Source organism: Rhincodon typus, chromosome 17 (assembly GCF_021869965.1).
Source record: "Rhincodon typus isolate 14 chromosome 17, sRhiTyp1.1, whole genome shotgun sequence".
NCBI classification, from domain to species: Eukaryota; Metazoa; Chordata; class Chondrichthyes; order Orectolobiformes; family Rhincodontidae; genus Rhincodon; species Rhincodon typus.
Genome location: NC_063348.1, coordinates 21,415,517 through 21,433,369, shown reverse-complemented (window position 1 = coordinate 21,433,369; position 17,853 = coordinate 21,415,517). Strand labels below are relative to the sequence as shown.

Sequence of the window (17,853 nt, the reverse complement as noted above, 5' to 3'; positions counted from 1 at the left end):
ACTCTTAAGAAATATAGTGTATTAAAGAATCTCAATGCACCCACACTTGGTAAAAAGATATTAAAATAATTCAAATGGTTTTATTGTTGATGGAATTAGAAATGCAAGCAATTTCTTCCAAAGGATAAAAAGTTTGAAAGTCTTACACAGACAACTATCTAAATAGATTTTACATTAAGCTGCAAAGAAAAAAAGTTAGCGGCAACAGCATAGTCATTGTCTCCACCATGTGGCACAGTGGTAAAAAAACCAAGGACAGTCCATATTCTTAAGACAGTTAAAATTGTTGCAGTCATGGATTTAAAATTCACTCAAAACAAACTTAAGTTTAAGTGGAAATTTCCAAAAAATGGAAAGAGGCTACAGTATCTAACATATGTGATAAGAATTTCAACAATCATCCTTCACCATTTCTATCAAACTGTATGATGACAATTTGCACTGCACAGTCCACTTACCAGAAAAGGAGGCAAGATTTCACAAGTCTATTGTACTTCAATTGATAACTTGGTCTAGGTTGGAAAAAAAATACAAGTTGCTGCCAGACATTCATGAATTATTCTGCTTAAAGTGTCCATCCATCCAACTAGGCTTTTCATAATGTTAGATTATCTGTCTTTTATTTTCCCCTACAGAATCAACCTCCTTAAATCTGCCATAAAATTATTGTTCCATCAAGCTATGTTGGTTATCATCCTTTGGACAGCAAGTGTTTTTACAATCATTGCACAGGTAACCAGATCCATACAGAATCTCCAAAGAAGAATCGGATTGCTGTCTTGTATACGAATAACTCAACTTACAATTTACCCAACCCAATAACTTAAACGTTTAGAACGCTGCAATTACCCAAATCTCTTTCCACCTCATTAATATAAAAATACTTTAGTTTCTTGCACCCTTGCAATGCTACAATTTGATCTGACTATACTTACTGTATAATAAAAACCAAAAAGAACTGATGGGTTAAGGAATAAAAATTTCACAGCAAAGGCAACCAACACATTAGTAGTTTTATCCATTTATTAGAAAGAATTGCACTAGACTGCACAAGCCAACATTAAGTACTGCTCAACAATGGGTACACCAATGATACAACCTATGGTGTAGTTTTTACATGGTTGGTCAAAGTGAAAGTTAAAATTTTCAGCCATCAAACCACGTGATTCAAAATAGGGAAGTGTGTAAGTAAAGAGACGCCTAGCATCCATTCTTGGCCGCAAAAAGCCGTTCCTGCAGAAGAAAAAAAAACAAACAAATTGTCAAGACAAACAGAAGAGTCTGTTTTGTCAATGCATATTATAAAACTCAGTCAAGTGTACATGCCAACCCTTATACAAAAGCAGATACTCATGCCATTCTTTCAGAATTTAAGATCTAGTGGGGTACAAGCTGCAGCAACCACTCCATTTCTACCAGTTTCACTCTGCTTATCCTGTATACCATTCATTCACATTATTCTTAGGTTTATATTTGTTATATATAGACACAATTCACTTGTAGCAACTTAGTTAAGTGACTGTATGGTGAGGCAGTCATCTGAATTAAAAACATGCCAACAATGCTGCCTTTGATTGGTTACCAAGTAGTACTTCAGGTGAAAAGTTAAGTGCTATTAGGTTTTTCTAGCTGATATGCAGTTACAAAAAAAAAAAAAAGCGCTTGTTTAAAAGTACATTACATTTCCCACAGGTGTTGTTGCTAGTTTCCTTTCTCCTCCAGTGTGCTCTTGATCTATTTGTTGCAGACATCCACATTAGCAAGAATGAAAAGACACATTTTTACCTAAAACACTGCTAAGGGACAGTGCTTTTAGACACTTCTAATGCAGCCTGTGCAGTGTATCATGCTGGTATGTGTTAAGTGTAGGCATAGCATGCATATCTACTGCGATTTGAAGGCAAATGATAGACTGCCTCAAACAGATTTGATGCACATTACTTGAATTTGTACTATCCAAGCCCTGTAAATGCCCCATCCTAAATACTGCCCAGCTAACATGCTTTATTTAAATGGCTAGCCATTCAATAAAGTGCTTTTGACTTGCCAAATTTGTTTTAGTGTTCGAGTATTGTGATGTTGAAGGGAGTGTAATCTGACGTGTATGGAAACCACCACCAGGAAGCTTGCTAGAGTTATGGAAGCTTTAACTGCAGTCCTTTACCTGCAACATTTAAAAAAAAAAAAAAAAAAAAAAAAAAAAAAAAAAAGAGAGTGAAAGCAGGAACAGGGTACTAATTTGGATGTTCAGCCCTCATACTGATTAGTAGTGCAGGTTTGAGGGGCTAAATGGACTACTCAGAAACCTATAAAATAGGAGCCAGTGTTAGAGTCATAGCCAGTTTTACAGCACAGAAACAGACCCTTTGGTCCGACTCATCCATGCTAACTAGATATCCTAAATTAATCTAATCCCATTTGCCAGCATTTGGCACAAATCCCTCTTAACCGTTCCTATTCATGTACTCAGCGAGATGCCTTCTAAATAATTGTAATTGTACCAGCCTCCACCACTTCCTCATTCTATACACACACCACCCCCTGCATGAAAGAGTTGTCCCTTGGGCCCCTTTCTCACCTTAAACCTGTGCCCTCATGTTTTGGACTCCCCTGCCCTGGGGAAAAGGCTTTGGCTATTCGACCGATTGACACCCCTTATGATTTTATAAACCTCCCAAGTTATTCTAGATTGCTAGATTTTTGTTACGAGTGCTGCAACAATACAGTGAAGTACTGCAAGAGTTTCATCAAAGTGTTGATTGGACATATATCAGGACTCAAATTGATTTCATTAGCCACCTGCTGCCAATTCCTCTGTTTGCTTGGGGCAGCAGTGACTAATTTAGGAGTGGCGCAGTGGGGAGTGTTGCTGTCAGCAGGGACCTCCTCTGGAAACAATGCTGCTTTCCTCACTTGACCTCCTCTAGAAAACCTGGAGCTGTCTCAGTTGACCACTGGTCCAATTGGTATGCTGCTCTTTGCATCAATTCCAGCACAATTGGAAGCTGTTTATGAACATATCCTCCCACCTTTGTAAAGAAGTGCAGGTTAGCTGAAGTGTGTGCTATCCGAACACACTACTGGATTGTCCATTGGGCATTAAATGGCAGTTAGCAGTGCTTTCATTCAGGTGATGAGGCAGCACAAGATTTGCACCTCAAAAAGGGATATGATGACTGGAATACATCAAACTAATCTTGGAACCAAAAATCAGGAGTAGTTAAATTTAAGCTCCAAAATTTTCTGCCTAGTTGATATTCCAGTTCAGCACTCTACCCTTTATGCCAATTTTCATACACACCTTTAGCATGTTTTCTAATTTAACAGCATCAGCTGAAAACTTGCGGATCCCATCAGACAATTTTTCAACAGCCATTTGGTCCTCATTGTGATGCCACCGAAAGGTCTGCTCATTCATTTCGATTTTCTGTAGGTCAAGTGCTTGGGCTGCACACAAGTAAATAAGAACTTTTAGGATTTAGGTTTTTTGTTAATATAACTACAGATGAAAAGTCATTCCTGAACTTAAAACACAAGAACAGTTTGTGTACAGAAATTTCAAATCATTACACAGTCACCTGGAGCAAAGAAAATGAAAGATCATAACTCAAGAGGAACCAAACTTAGAGCATTTAAAAGAAAACACATTAAACCATAAGTCTCTTAAGATAAAAGTTAAGTGCCTGTAGCTTATAGTTAAGTACACTTGCATATACTGAAATTTTGTCCTCCCAGGATTTTAGTTGATTATTTTCTTTCTGAAGAGATCCTTCCCCATCATTTCGAATGCAAGAACTAAAAAAACTGATTGGAACCAAACTGCTTTAAAAAAAAAAAAGCAACACACAACCAACAGCACGATCCAGAAGTCCAAGCTGCTGGAACGTCAGGTCAGATCAGCAGTGGACTAAACTGTGCTGCAGGTGATTAGATTTTTTTTTTTGATTACAAGTGTCAAGGCTCACACAAGTGACAGGCACGCACAAATACTTGAGTGGTGAGGAGGAATTGAGTGATTTTAAGCAATTTGTGGTCTGCCCCTAAACCTGCTCTTCCCATAAGCCCCATTATTTCTATAGGGTGATTCTCTATAATTCAATGTTGCGCTGGAATGCAAGTATCACATTATTTCTTCCCATTGTTGCTGGTTTCTTAAAAAAAAACCAAATCTCTAGGCCAGTTGTTATTTGCCATATTACACATCTTGTCCTTTAGAACAGTTCGATCTTCAACTTCTCTAGAAAGCCATGGATGGAGTTTTTGCTGAATTTTGTTGGAGAAGTGTTTTAGTGGAACATTTTACATTGCTGTTTTAGCGTATCCTTTTCTTTAAAGGAAGTAGTCTGCCACTTAATCCATTCAACTATAGCTGGATCTTCCTTCAAAACTAAGCCAGTCCTACAGGTGTAAATACAATAGATTCTTGTTGGGGACCAACATACACCTTGATCAAACTTGCATCGCCACTACGAAAACAGCAGCAGGGCAGCCCGGTTTGATAATTCAGTTGAAAAACCATCTTGTTCGTAGCAAACAGAATGCTGTGGAAACTCAGCAGGATCTGCGGAGAGAAAAACTTAAAACATTTCAAGGCCAATAAGAGAGTCTTATTCAGAACCACTGAGCATTCTTGGTTTCTGATTTCTTGCATCTGCAGTATTTTGCCTTCATCTTACCTTTGTTAAGACTCAAAGCAGGCGTTAGTGTTTCGCTGTCTTGGCTAAGCTCTTCCAGCAATTTTGGAGATATTGTGAGATAGTCACAGCCAGCCAATGCTTTGATTTCACCAGTATTACGGAAAGACGCTCCCATGACAATAGTCTTGTACCCAAACTTCTTATAATAGTTGTAGATCTTTGTTACACTCTGCACACCTACAGCAAAAAAAAAAAAAAACAAAAAATAAAAAGGATTATGATTAGTATCATCATAAAATCAGGTGACAAGAGACCAAATTACTCACTTACTAAAAAAAAGCCCATACAGGAGTTATCCGTGTATAATAAGTTGTACCTAAAAAAGTACGGTCAAGCACGAGAACAGTGTTCTAAAAACAAAATTCTAATGTTCCCATTGAAGAAAGTTGATCTTTAAAAAGGTTTTGGAGTAGATTATTTGGAGCTCGGGTTGTGGGTGTTGAGGTTGGTTGGCTTCTTGTTTTGCAACCGTGCTGGGTAACATCCTCAGTGCAGCCTCTGATGACACTGTTCTCCCACCAGAGTTTTTAAAACTCTGGGGGTCCGTTGAGATGTATTGCCTTACTTCCGGTTTTCCTTTGTAGTGGAACGTATATGGGGGCGGGGTGGTGTCGAGTTCAATGTTTATTAATAGCATGCTACGTGGAGTGCCAGGCTTCTAGGAATTCTCATGCCTGTCTCTGCCTAGCTTGTCCCAGTCAAAATGGTGGTTCTCCTTGTCCATGTGGATTGAGATGAGCGAGTACTGGTCATGTCTTTTTGTAGACAATTGGCGTTCATGTACTCTTGTTCTTAGTTTCCTTCCTGTTTGTCTGATGTAGTGTTTCTCAGTCACTACAGGGGATCTTGGAGATGACATTGGTCCTGTCCATGGCGGGGAGTGGGTCTTTAGTTCAGGTGAGCAGTTGTCATAGGGTTGACGTGGGCTTGTGCGCCGCTCTGGTGCCCAGCAGTCGTAAGAGTCTTGATTTCCGACGTGTTCCTGATGAAGGGTAGTGTGATGAGTGTGTGTTATCTTGATGTTGTTCGTGTAGGCATCTTCTGACCCAGTTCTTTGGATACCCATTATCCTTGAAAACCTGGAAGAGGTATTCTTCTTCCTCTTGGCGTAGTAACCTCTTCCAGGTTTAAGGATAATGGATATCCAAAAAAACTGGGTCAGAAGATACCTACACGAACAACATCAGAAAGACACTACACACCCCGACTCACGTCGGAACTCACCACAAGACGCTTAGGACCACTGGGCATCAGAGTGGCACACAAGCCCACATCAACTTTACGACAACTGCTCACCCGAACTAAAGACCCACTCCCCGCCATGGACAGGACCAATGTCATCTACAAGATCCCCTGTAGTGACTGAGAAACACTGTATTGGTCAAACAGGAAGGAAACTAAGAACAAGAGTACATGAACACCAACTGGCTACAAAAAGACACGACCAGTACTCACTCATCTCAATCCACATGGACAAGGAGAACCACCATTTCGACTGGGACAAGCTAGGCAGAGACAGGCATGAGAATTCCTAGAAGCCTGGCACTCCACAAAACACGCTATTAATAAACATATTGAACTCGACCCCCATATATATTCCACTACAAAGGAAAACCGGAAGTGAGGCAATCCATCTCAATGGACCCCAGAGTTTAAAACCAGGTGGGAGAACCCACTGACGCTTCATCAGAGGCTGCACTGAGGATGTTACCCAGCATGGTAATGAAACATCTGCGAAACAAGAAACCAGCTCGGCGAGCCAACCAACCTCAACAAAGTTGATCTTTCTCTGTAGCTATATTTAGGAAAGGCATGATTTGTCTTGTTAGCACAAAACAATACTTTTCACTGTACCTCAGTTCATGTGACAATAAATCAAATTAACCAATGCTATCATTAATTCACTAATTCAAACAACATCTGAACAGTAACATCTTAATGTTTAGACAGGCAATCCAAACAGAAAAAAGATCGAAAGGTTTGGCAAGTTTTTAAAAAGTTAGACTAAGGGATTTATTTAACGGATTCCCAAACTAATGAGGTTTCAGTTGCCCATCATGTAGTTTGGAGCATTTCAGTTCAGGCAAACTGCAAGTTGGCAGTTTATCACCACACTTCCTAATAAGCTTATAGCAAGGGCCCCATATAAACACTACTCAATTCAGTCCCAACTTTGCACACTGAACCAGTGTAGAAGGTCAGAGCCAGAGAACAACTTATGCAAAGTATTTTACAGGATATGTAGTGTGCAATACTACAGAACTGAATATTGCAGCACAATTGAGTCAGAGAGAGTATTTGGGCTAAAGTTACTGAAATATCAACTGTTTCAAAAAAATAAAAAAAAAAACAACCACACCACCACTCAAAGGCAATTCGCATGAACATTGTGAAAAAGTTAACTCCAAATTACACAAGAGATAGCAAGTCAAATGATCTGAAGCCTTAATGAGAAAGTAGCTTTTTAGCAACACGTTAAAGAATGAGAAATTGAGTTCTAGAAAAGTTGAGAAATTTCAGGGTTCAGAATCTTGGTAGCCAAAACACCAAGAAACAACAGTAAATTAAAAAAAGTCTGAATCAGGAGAAACACAGGTGCCAGAGGCTGAAGTTACAGACAGACTAAAGCCAGACCATTGAAGGATTGGAAAACAAGAATGAGAATTTTAGGTTGAGACATTGTTCAACTGTGAGCCAAAATAGTAAGTCAGAGCACAGAGGAGATAGGACACAAGTTACGACTTTGGATATGTTAAGGTTGAGATGGGAAGTTCAACACAAGTGCACTAAATAGTCAAATTGAAGGTTTTAGCAGTGAATGGGCTCAGCTAGATTGGTGTCAGGCCACGTTAAGGATGTGGAATTAGGCTGGTTTTAGTGCCAGCATGGATACAAGTTCACAGAAGAGTCAAAGGGTGCAACAGCCTACTTCAGTCTCAGACAGTCACCTGGAAGAGGGATAAAGTCAGTGCTAGGAGATACTACTTCTAAATTTTACAGCAGTCATTTGCTACAAAAGTCATTAAGGTCAGCTCAAAAGTCCTAAGTAGATTAGGAGCCCAAGTGATCAATAATGTCTAGTCAACTGAAGGCCACAGTTAAACTTGTAGCAACAATAAGTTAATGTTTGCTACAGAATTCAATGGATAGACAGATGTACCTGGGTCTGCGAATGGTTCAAAGCTTTTCTTATCTGTGTTGGCCACATGCCAGTCTAGAATGCGACCCACAAATGGAGAAATCAATGTTGCCCCAGCCTCTGCACAGGCAACTGCCTGAGCAAACGAAAAAAGCAGAGTCATGTTGCAGTGGATTCCACACTGTTCTTCAAGGAACCTAGAACAGAAGTACTCAGGTTTAACTATACCCCACTTGGAACACTAAACTTGTCAGTGACTCAACAATGAAGAGTACAGCAAAATCAGGAGGGAAGAAAATAGACATTTTTATTATTAGTTTGAGTTTAAAACACAATTCCAAGATTCAGTCAATATCAGATTTTGAGAGATGAAAAGCCACCAGCACAATGTCAAGCAACGTTTTCTTCTACCCTCATTAGGGGAGAAATAAATGGCTCACCTTATATGCCATTTTTTGTCCAATTTCTAACAGGAGTCATGAATGGAGTTGAGCATTATTCACTAATGACTGCACATCACATTAGTGACCTTCCCTCCATAAGTTCAACAGTGAAGCAAAAGATGGTTGGCCCTAGGATGCAACCCCGACAAATTCCTTCAGTGAGGTCCTGGAGCCAAGCGCAACTCCAAATACTAACTATTACCCCTAGTGAGCAAGTTATTGCTAAGCAAGTGCTGTTTAATAGCAAAATTAGTGACCCCTTCCATCACTTTACTGATGAGGCAGTGATTAGCTGAACTGGATTTCTTCTCTTTCATGTACAAGGCAAGAGGGCAATTTTCCATGTTGATTGTGTCAGTGTCACTATTGTAGCTATGAGACACTTTGGCTAGAGGCATGGAAAGTTCGGGAGTAGATATGTACAGTACCATCACTAATGCTGTTGGGATCCAGAGCCAAAGTTTCCAGTGCGTTCAGATGATTCAAGAGTTAGACTAGCTATTTAATAGTTTGTCTTTGCTAGAATACTTTGATTTCATTGCAACCCTCTATTTTAAAATGGAGACAGAATTCCAGAAACAGAGGAATTGCCCAGCAGGAAACCTAATTTCTTGGACAATTCCTTTGAAGTGTACCACTGTGGGGATTCCACAGGATCCCCATGTGCAGCCTGTATCTACATTAGCAATGACTGTCTGGTCAGCAGAATATCTGGGCCATTGCCTGCAAGGTATGATTTTGTGCACTCAACTATACCAGGCTGTTTAATTATAAAACTGAGACAGCTCTCCCAATTTCGGCATTTGAGATGCCCCCAAATGGGGGCATTTGAAGGATTAACAGGGCTGGGTTTGGGTTGAAATTTGCGATGCCAAGTCTGTCAGGTTTCATTCTTTGGAGACAATTTTAAAAAACAGCTTGATACAAAAAAAAAAAAGTCACTTGCTACGGTTCTGGAATCACATGCAAACTAGACTAGGTAGGATGACAGTCTTCCTTCCCTAAACATTAGTGAACCATGTTGAATTGGTGTGGGGAAAAAAATTCCATTATCTGCCACACACTGAACCCAGGTCCCCAGTATATTATCTGGTGGCACGGAGAACAACTTGTGATAATACCACTATATCAGCTGTACTCAAATACGTTTTGGACAGACATTGGCATTATTAAGAGATTTTGTTGGTCTTGCAAAAAGTTACATTAAATGTGCAATATTTATGGCCATTCAAAATTTAGGTTTGACATTTAAAGTCATTAATGTAGATACAAAAATTTTTTTTTAAAAAAAACCGCAAATTAACTTACTTTCCAGCCTGGATACCTTCCCAAGTGGACGTTAGTTTGATGAGAATACGGTCCTTGTTAATTCCTGCATCCTTGTACATCTGAATTAGGCGTTGGGCCTTTTGGATCATGGCATCTTTGTCAAATGATAACCTAGTATTAAAAAAAAACCAAAGAAGTAGGCACTTCCAGATGATCTTGATAAACTACAAACGTTAGATTTCTTTTATCCTATAGGGGGGTGAGTGTCACAGTTAAGGCCAGCATATATTGCACATACACAATTGTCTGAGATGATGATAAGGAGCTGCCTTTTTGAACTGCTGCAGTCCATGTAGCATAGGTACTGTGCTTTTAGCAAGTAATTTGATTTTTTGACCTAGTGGCAATAGGGCAAATGGGAGTCTAATTCCCAGTCAATGTATTTTTTAAATAAAAGGGAGCTTGGCTGTATGGCATATAGGTATTGCTTAGTTTTTAACCCTTCACAAAAAAAGTTATTAGGTCAGTATTTCTGGAACCATAACATTAAAAATCAGTGTGACTGTCAGAAAGCAAGCAGATGACTGTAAACCCTCCTGAAATATAGACACTAGCTTGCTTGTATTTAAAATAATCAGGAATAATTCTAGCTTCAAAAACTCCAGGCAGTTCAAAGGCATGTGACTGCAGTCAGATGCCAGTATGGTCTCAGGAAAAAAAGAGTTAGGGAATATGGTACTTCAAACAAAAAGAAGGGAAAGAACATAATGTGAAGAATCCAGACCAGGAGTGTTTGATTAGACGCTGCAGATAAGAGGGACTATGAAAAGCCAAGGTCTCAATTGTGTGACTATTTCAGGGAAAGAGGCTTCACCGGAACAGAACTTAGAACAAGCAGTTTCATCAAACTTAGATTTTGAAATACCTAGAAAGAGGTGGAGTTGAGACAACATGAATTGAATTGTTTTTGCCATAGGTTGAAGACTTTCAAACTGTTGAATTTAGATAGCTTTTTATTTCTTTTGTTTAATAAAATATTTTGTAGCTTTGTGTGCTTATTTCCCAATAAAGACTATGTTAAACCATAACACGATCTATTTGGTTAGATTTCATGCCTAAAATATTTTAGGCTAGAGATGCAAGTGTCAGCCATAGAAGTAATTTCTTTACTACATGATGATCTAGACTTAGCACAGGAGTCACAGATCAATTTTCAGATAACATTTAAAAAAAAAGACAAAAAAAGTATTGTTAAACTAAAGAAGTCAGCAAGAGATTTCATGATACTACATAAAATATTAATACACAGCACAAATGCTCAGAATGGACAGTATTAAAGCATGTTTGGCAACCTATTCATTCTGTTTGAGAAGATAAGCTTTAAATATCTGGTACAGTAGCCTCAAGTATAAATAGTACCTTGCATCAACTTCAGTAGAAACTCTGCCTGGAATTTTCTTTAAAATTTCGACACCAAAATTGACAAACAGCTTATCAATGACATTGGATAGTTGATCAGCCTCTGATCTGAAAACGAAAGAAAAACATTAGAATGTAACATTAGAATTAGGCTCTGCATCGAGTTTTATTGCGCATACAATACCTAGCCAATCCAAGATTGATCATGAACTGCTCATAAAATAATAAGCCAATTAACTGGCAAAGTACTGCAAAGACTTATGTTTGGACTTCAGTTTCAAGTCACCAACGTAATGGTGTAAGGTATAGTCTTGGATACAGGTTTGGCAAGAAAAGCTGCCAAGATGCAGCAAATACATAGGAAAACAATATGGATGAGTTAATTGAGTGGGCAATAATGTGTCAGATAGTATCATGTGGAGAAGTGTGAACCTAAAGGAAGTTAAGCCAGAACAACAGAATCTTAAAATGGGACTGCAAGATGCTGGTATTAGGAACAATCTGGGGAGGCTAAAACAAAAACACCAACATGCCTGCAGGCATCACAAGCAATTAGCTAAGTTAATGGAATGTCTACCTTTAGTAAAAAGGAATGAGTTTTTTTTTTTTTTTAAAAAAAACTCATTCACCGGATGTGGATGGATACTGTTGGCTAAGCCAACATTTAATAGCCATTCATCATCTGGCTCATGACAGTGGTGTTGAGCAGTCCATGTAGTTCTGTACACCCAAGTGCAGTTATGGGGAGGGTTTCAGGATTTTGAAATAGCAAAACAAACATTATTCTAAGTCAGGGTGGCTTAGAGGTGAATTTGAATGTGGCGGTGTTCCCATACATTTACCACCCATGTCCTTCTCGGTGAAGGAGATAAATTTAAGAAGGTGCTGTCCAAGGACCTTTGATGTTGCAGTCCATCTGGTGGATGGAATTCACTGCCCAGTGGCAGCAGTGCAGGGAATGAACAATTGCGAATACAATGCTAATCAAGCATGCTAATTTATTTTAGATAGCGTAAAGTTAATGTGCATTGTCAGATCTGCATTCATCCAGATGAGTGTTCTATTTCTGTAGAAACTCCTATAGTCAAAAGGTTGAGAATCTTTAGATTATCTGTTGTCAAGGTTCATTTTATTCATATGTTCAAGACAGAAATCAGTGGATTTAGGAGTATTAAATTAAGTGTACTGGAGGTTTGTTTATTCAATAATGGGATAGGGGCATCATTTATTGACCATCCCCAATTCCCCAGATGCCAGTTAATAGTCAACAATATTGCTACAGCTCTAGTCACATAGGCCAGACACGCTAAGGACAGCAGAAGACCTTCCCTAAAAAAGGACACTAGTGTCACAAACATCCACCTCGTTCAATCAGCAGTTGTTACATAGTTGCCATTAGGATAGCATTTGTTCTTCCATTCTGGATTTTCTTAATGAATTCAAATTTTGCCATCTGCCATGGTGGATTCAAATCCATGCCCCTGGAATATCAGCTTGGAGTTCAGGATTGCTCACCCAGTAACAGCACCACTACACTACCACCCCACCTCCTCACTCTTATTATTAATGAGTGGAGCAGGTTTGAAACATTGAACTGTATTCTCCTACTTCATTTTGCATGTTCTTTGAGAAAGTGCAAGCAAAGAAATGGAACTGCAATTAAAACTTTTACTGAAATGAGAATGATTATAGGCATGTGACTTTACAAAAGGAACAATGAACAAAGCCAGCATAGCCACTACAAATTCAATCAAAATGTTAATTTAAAAAAACAGCCAAGAAATGCTGATGGCTTTGTCAAGAAAAGCAACAAGAGTAACTGGATGTATCCTTAAATCAGGACTTTGGCTAGCTAGCAAGACCATTCAATCCAAAACAGGTATCACATAATAAACTGATGCAACTGAATATTCATACATTGGCAGCTAGAATGGTCAGAGCCTCTGTCACAATGTTTGTGGGTGGGGGGAAGCTGCGGTGGCAGGCAGGGGCTGGTGGTGAAGGTTAGGAGAAAAATGAAAAAGATTGTAGGATTTGGGAATCATTATGGAATATTCTATTTCTATGAGGACACTGGTGGACTTTACTTGTAGGTAACTGCTACACAGTTAGTCAGGTAGAAAGATGATCAGTTAAACCACCATAATTCTGATCACTGGTCCTCAAAGATACCACAGGAATACAGCAAGTTATACAACTAAAAAGATCCCATCACACTTTGCGGCAACATTACCAAAAAGAAACTGGACACCAAACCATATAAAAAAGGAGTTAATAGTACAGGTAGCTGAAAGGCTGCTCAAAGCGATAGTTCATAAAACCTAAGAGCACAAACATGTTACCACACTGGATAACTGATCACAAAATGGCTGGGGTGGGAGGACAAGGATGAGGGGGGGGAAAAAAGGGAAGAGAATGGTGGTGGTTTTGAAGACAAGGAGGGAAATTTCTACTTAGGTATTGAGTAACCCAATAACAAATGGAAGTCAGGTGAGTACTGATGTCGAGAATGAGAATTAATGGAACTTGGCTCAAGTTAGAATGTGGGGAGCTGAATTTGGAGCGAACCCAAGGTCATACAGGGAGGAAGATGGAAGGCTCAGTCAGACAGCATTGGAAGAGTTGTCATGTCTAGAGGTGACTAAGGCAGGAGTGAGTATTTCAGCAGGTAAGTGGAGGCAGAATTAATGTTATTATAGAAAACTAAAAAGAATAACCAATGGAGCAAAGTACACTATTCTGCTCAGGGTCTGCCCTGCCAATTAGCTGATCTTCTACCTCAGCTTCAACTTTCTCATGACATACCCTAATCCTTCTGTTTAGAAAGTAAATCACTAGCAAATTGAGCATCCAGTCCTAATGGGGTGGAGAATTACAAAAGTTCATAACCTCTGACAAAAAAAGAGGTTTCTCCCAGTTCAAAACTACCAGTGTCTTATTCAGACTATGTAAGCCCATCTCTAAATTTTAGACTCCCTAGGCACAGAAAATTCTATTGTGTAAAGTCTTTTAAGAGTTTTACACATTTATGGGCAGTGAGTAAATACAATATCTTGAAGATGGTATAGATACTGGTCTACAGCTTATCATGGGTCAGTCTGGCTCAGTCTCAAGTTGCTGCCTTAGAAAAGGACAAGTTCAATCCAGTAGCTTCTGAACAAGGGTTGTGGTGGAGGCTGATGACAATTGCACTGATCTTCCCACTATTTATTTGGCAGAGCTTCTCGCATTGTATGTCAGACAATTTAGAGACAGTGGAGGGCTGAAGAGAAATGGTACAGTATTACACAGATTGTTAATGTATATCTGGAATTGATATGTTTCCAGAGGATGTCACGAGGAACAGCATTTGGGTGAAGTGGGAAGCCACAGCAGGTTATTCTCTGGCTATAAACTGGCTAGAGAAGAAGGTGACTTCTTGACTATAGCTCCTCCCAGCTACAGGACAGTCACTAGAGCAGGACAGTGGTCAACTACACCACAGGATGAAAACATGAAAAGTTACTTTATCTAACATGCATGTAGTACCAGAAGTGTATGTGTTTTAAGAAGGAATAGCACAGTTTGAACTAAACAAAACTGACACCCAAACAAATTTGTCACTACAATATCAGTTTGCTTCAAAAAGGTAGCAAATTGGAAATGTTAGCAATTCTATGGAGAAAAGATAACTCGCATCAAAACTACCAAGCACACTAATCAGTCTTTTGGTTTCAGAAGGAAAAAAAAGGTTTTCCAACAAAATCAATCTTGTATTACATAGACACCTGAGGAAGGGTCACCAGACCCAAAATGTTGACTGATTTTTTTCTTGAGATGCTACCAGACCTGCTGAGCTTTTCCAGCAACTTCTGTTTTTGTTCCCGATTTACAGCATCTGCAGTTCTTTCAGTTTCAATCTTTTATTTACTGTATTCAAGGGGTGCCTACTGTTCCATTTTTTTTTTAAAAAAAACCCAGTGTTAGGTCACAACTCATGTTTAAAAAAATTTCATCCCTATGGCTTTAGGTTAAAAAAGTGGTCTTACCCGCCACAACTCTTCGCATAGTCAATAGCATCATCAAGTAGCTTTTCATAAGCTGGCATTTGAGCAGCAGCAAGTATGAGTGAGGGGTTGGTTGTGGCATCCTGAGGCTTGTACGCATCAATGGCTGTGCATGAAAAAGCAACATTTAATTAAGTGATATTTATACCAAATGTAAAAAAGGAAGAGAGAATTTAAAGTACAAAGAAACACACTGACATCAAAAAACCACCTGGAGAAAAGATACTTAAACAAAACAAATGATGCCTGTAATTACCCCATATTTCTACAGTAATCCCCACAGTGTGGAAGCAGGTCATTCAGCTCAACCAACAGTCACCCAAGGCTAGAATCAAACTTGGGTGCCTGACGCTGAGAGGCAGCAGTGCTAACCACTGTGCCACCCCTTTGTTTAATGAGGATGAATATTTGCACTTCCATCTGCCACATTTTAAAAATTCTGTTTCTCTTGTAACTGCAGTTTGTTTCTTTTTAAAACAAAAACCTCAAGTAATTTGTCAGCTAATCAAGAACTAATCAGTGCAGGTAACACTTATTGGAAGGATAATCCCAATGGTAGATTGTCTGGTTTGACTTAAAATGCTTTTGTCAACAAATAATGAACTTGTTTTAGTTATCTCTAGAGGACACAAATACATTGATAATTCTACAAGAAAAATCTAATTTACAAATTGTTAACTATACAATCATTGTTTTCTGCAAAGTCAAAGTGACTAAGCAATTTGTGCCCTGCCCACATTTTGAACAAAGCGTAGCCAAGTTTCTCAAAGGAATGAAGAAGGGACTCAAATTACAGCAATCTATGAACATTTTAAAGCTATGCAGCTTTTCCTGTGCTTCAGTATACATCAGCACTACTTTAATAGCTGGGCTTGTTAAAGTTACTTAGTTTTTTCATTCCCCAGCCAGCTCCCTAGAAGATTGCCACTCTTCTCCTGCATACATCAATAAACCTTACTTTTAAAAAAAAAGCATTGATTACCTGAACGTTTCTTCAGGGTGTCCAATGATTTACAGGGATCAAGCAATGATTTACAGGGATCAAATGGAACACAAACTAGTCATTGAGACTTGGTTGGGCACTGAACATAGACAAATTTACCTAACAGTTAGCATTCATGCTTGAAAATACAGCACAAATTTAACTTTTAAATTGTTCAAAGAAATTGCATTTTGTGGATCTTAAATTCAGAAAAATAACACAAAGGAGGCAAGATGGTCATCTTTAAAGATGGAGTTACAATTAAAGATGCCTGATGGACAAGGCATCGTTTTTCATAATTAGCTACAGATCATTAACTATCAATTTGGTTTTAACTGTAATTTATAAAGGCATTTCAACAGCAAAAACAAAAAACAAAAAATGCTGAAGAATGAGAGATTTCAGCCCTCTTGTGTTAGGAGAAGAGCAATGTAAAAAGATTAATTTAATTCTGCTTACTTTGGTAGGGGATGTAAGTAGTAAGAATATTCGTGTCATGAGAATGATGTTTCACAAGTGCAGAAAGTATTGTGTAAAAACAAAAAACACTTAAAATGGGAATCTGTAAAAAACAAAAGGTCATGCTCCACAAGTAAGTGGTCAATGTCATAAGCAAAATACATAGTGCTGCATTGCAAAGCCTTTTACAGGCAAACATTTTATTAGCAAAAAGGCATGCAACTTCATTCAAAATAGACAGTCAATTTCAACATAGGTTTAGTTGATCCTGGAAACACACAAGTTACCCTACTCAGTTCAGAAAAAAAGTGATATTGTAACAAATCATCCCCCAACTCTGATGCTTTATCTAAATTGTTCAGGTAAGATATTGGCCACAAATAATTCCCATTACTGTCCCAGCATTAATTCAAACACTGTGGTGCAATAGAGGAAACATTAGTTGACTAAGTGTCCTAGCTATCATTTATCTCTCAGGCAGCTAAGGTTGTAACTTCAAGACAAGATTAAAAAAAACCCAGCATGTCCATTTCAAACAGTTAGATACAAGAATGAATCAATGTTCTGGCCACCACTTTAGGAGGTCAAATATGGAAGCTATATATAAATTCAAATTTTCCTTTGACTTTGGTGAGCATTACAGTACTTCCAAAAAGCTCAAGGCACAGATTCAAGTCCTACCTGTTCCAGAAGGCGTAATAACATTTTTGAACAAAGTTGATTAGAACAAAAATAATGTCCAAGCAGGTCCCTTTTGGTGCAGTTATATTACCCCTACACCTGACCCAGTTCAAGTCCCATCTGCTCCAAAGGTGTATAACAAGATCTCTGAAGAGGTTGATTAGAAAAAAAACACTTATCCAAGCCTGCTCTTGTGGGTCATTAGGTTCAGGTACAGAAAAAAGGACAATAACTTACTGCAGCTACTTTGCCTTTTTTTTAAAAAAATATAAACTGGAAACAAAGTTGTCTATGTTGCAATATAGACAGATCTGGTCTGCATGATGAAATAAAAAAAGTTACCATAAAACCAACACCCATAATCAGAAATTAGGCCACACCCTTCCCATCCCACATGAGGAAAATGGAATCCTTCTATGCATCTTTAACATTTGTCACCTATTTAATAATACAGCAGGGAGCCTTGCAGACAGGCATCTGACTGGCTAAGAAGGAAAGTTGTTTTAGTGCCTTCCATCTTCCCAGTGTTTAAAAAAACACTGGTATTGTACAGCATTTTCATGAATACTAGATACTTCAAAGTATTTTACAGACAGTGAAGTAGAGTCAGTGTAATATGGCATGGAAACAGGCCCCTTGGCCCACACTGGTCCATTCTGAGACAACAAGGTGCAGGGCTGGATGAACACAGCAGGCCAAGCAGCATCATAGGAGCAGA

At 38.7% G+C, this 17,853-nt stretch overlaps 1 protein-coding gene across 1 annotated transcript in view; it reads right to left on the bottom strand.

Moving 5' to 3' along the window:
* Positions 1 to 1,009: 1,009 nt before the first annotated feature.
* The window catches only part of taldo1 (transaldolase 1), a 19,796-nt gene continuing 2,952 nt past the window's right edge, over positions 1,010 to 17,853 (bottom strand). The window contains exons 2-8 of the mRNA XM_020526580.2: positions 14,996 to 15,119; positions 10,968 to 11,075; positions 9,588 to 9,719; positions 7,858 to 8,033; positions 4,677 to 4,874; positions 3,302 to 3,447; positions 1,010 to 1,233 (exon numbers count right to left, since the gene is read on the bottom strand). Coding sequence (XP_020382169.1) covers positions 1,201 to 1,233; positions 3,302 to 3,447; positions 4,677 to 4,874; positions 7,858 to 8,033; positions 9,588 to 9,719; positions 10,968 to 11,075; positions 14,996 to 15,119 — 917 coding nt within the window. The 3' untranslated portion in view covers positions 1,010 to 1,200. The remainder of the gene's footprint in view (positions 1,234 to 3,301; positions 3,448 to 4,676; positions 4,875 to 7,857; positions 8,034 to 9,587; positions 9,720 to 10,967; positions 11,076 to 14,995; positions 15,120 to 17,853) is intronic.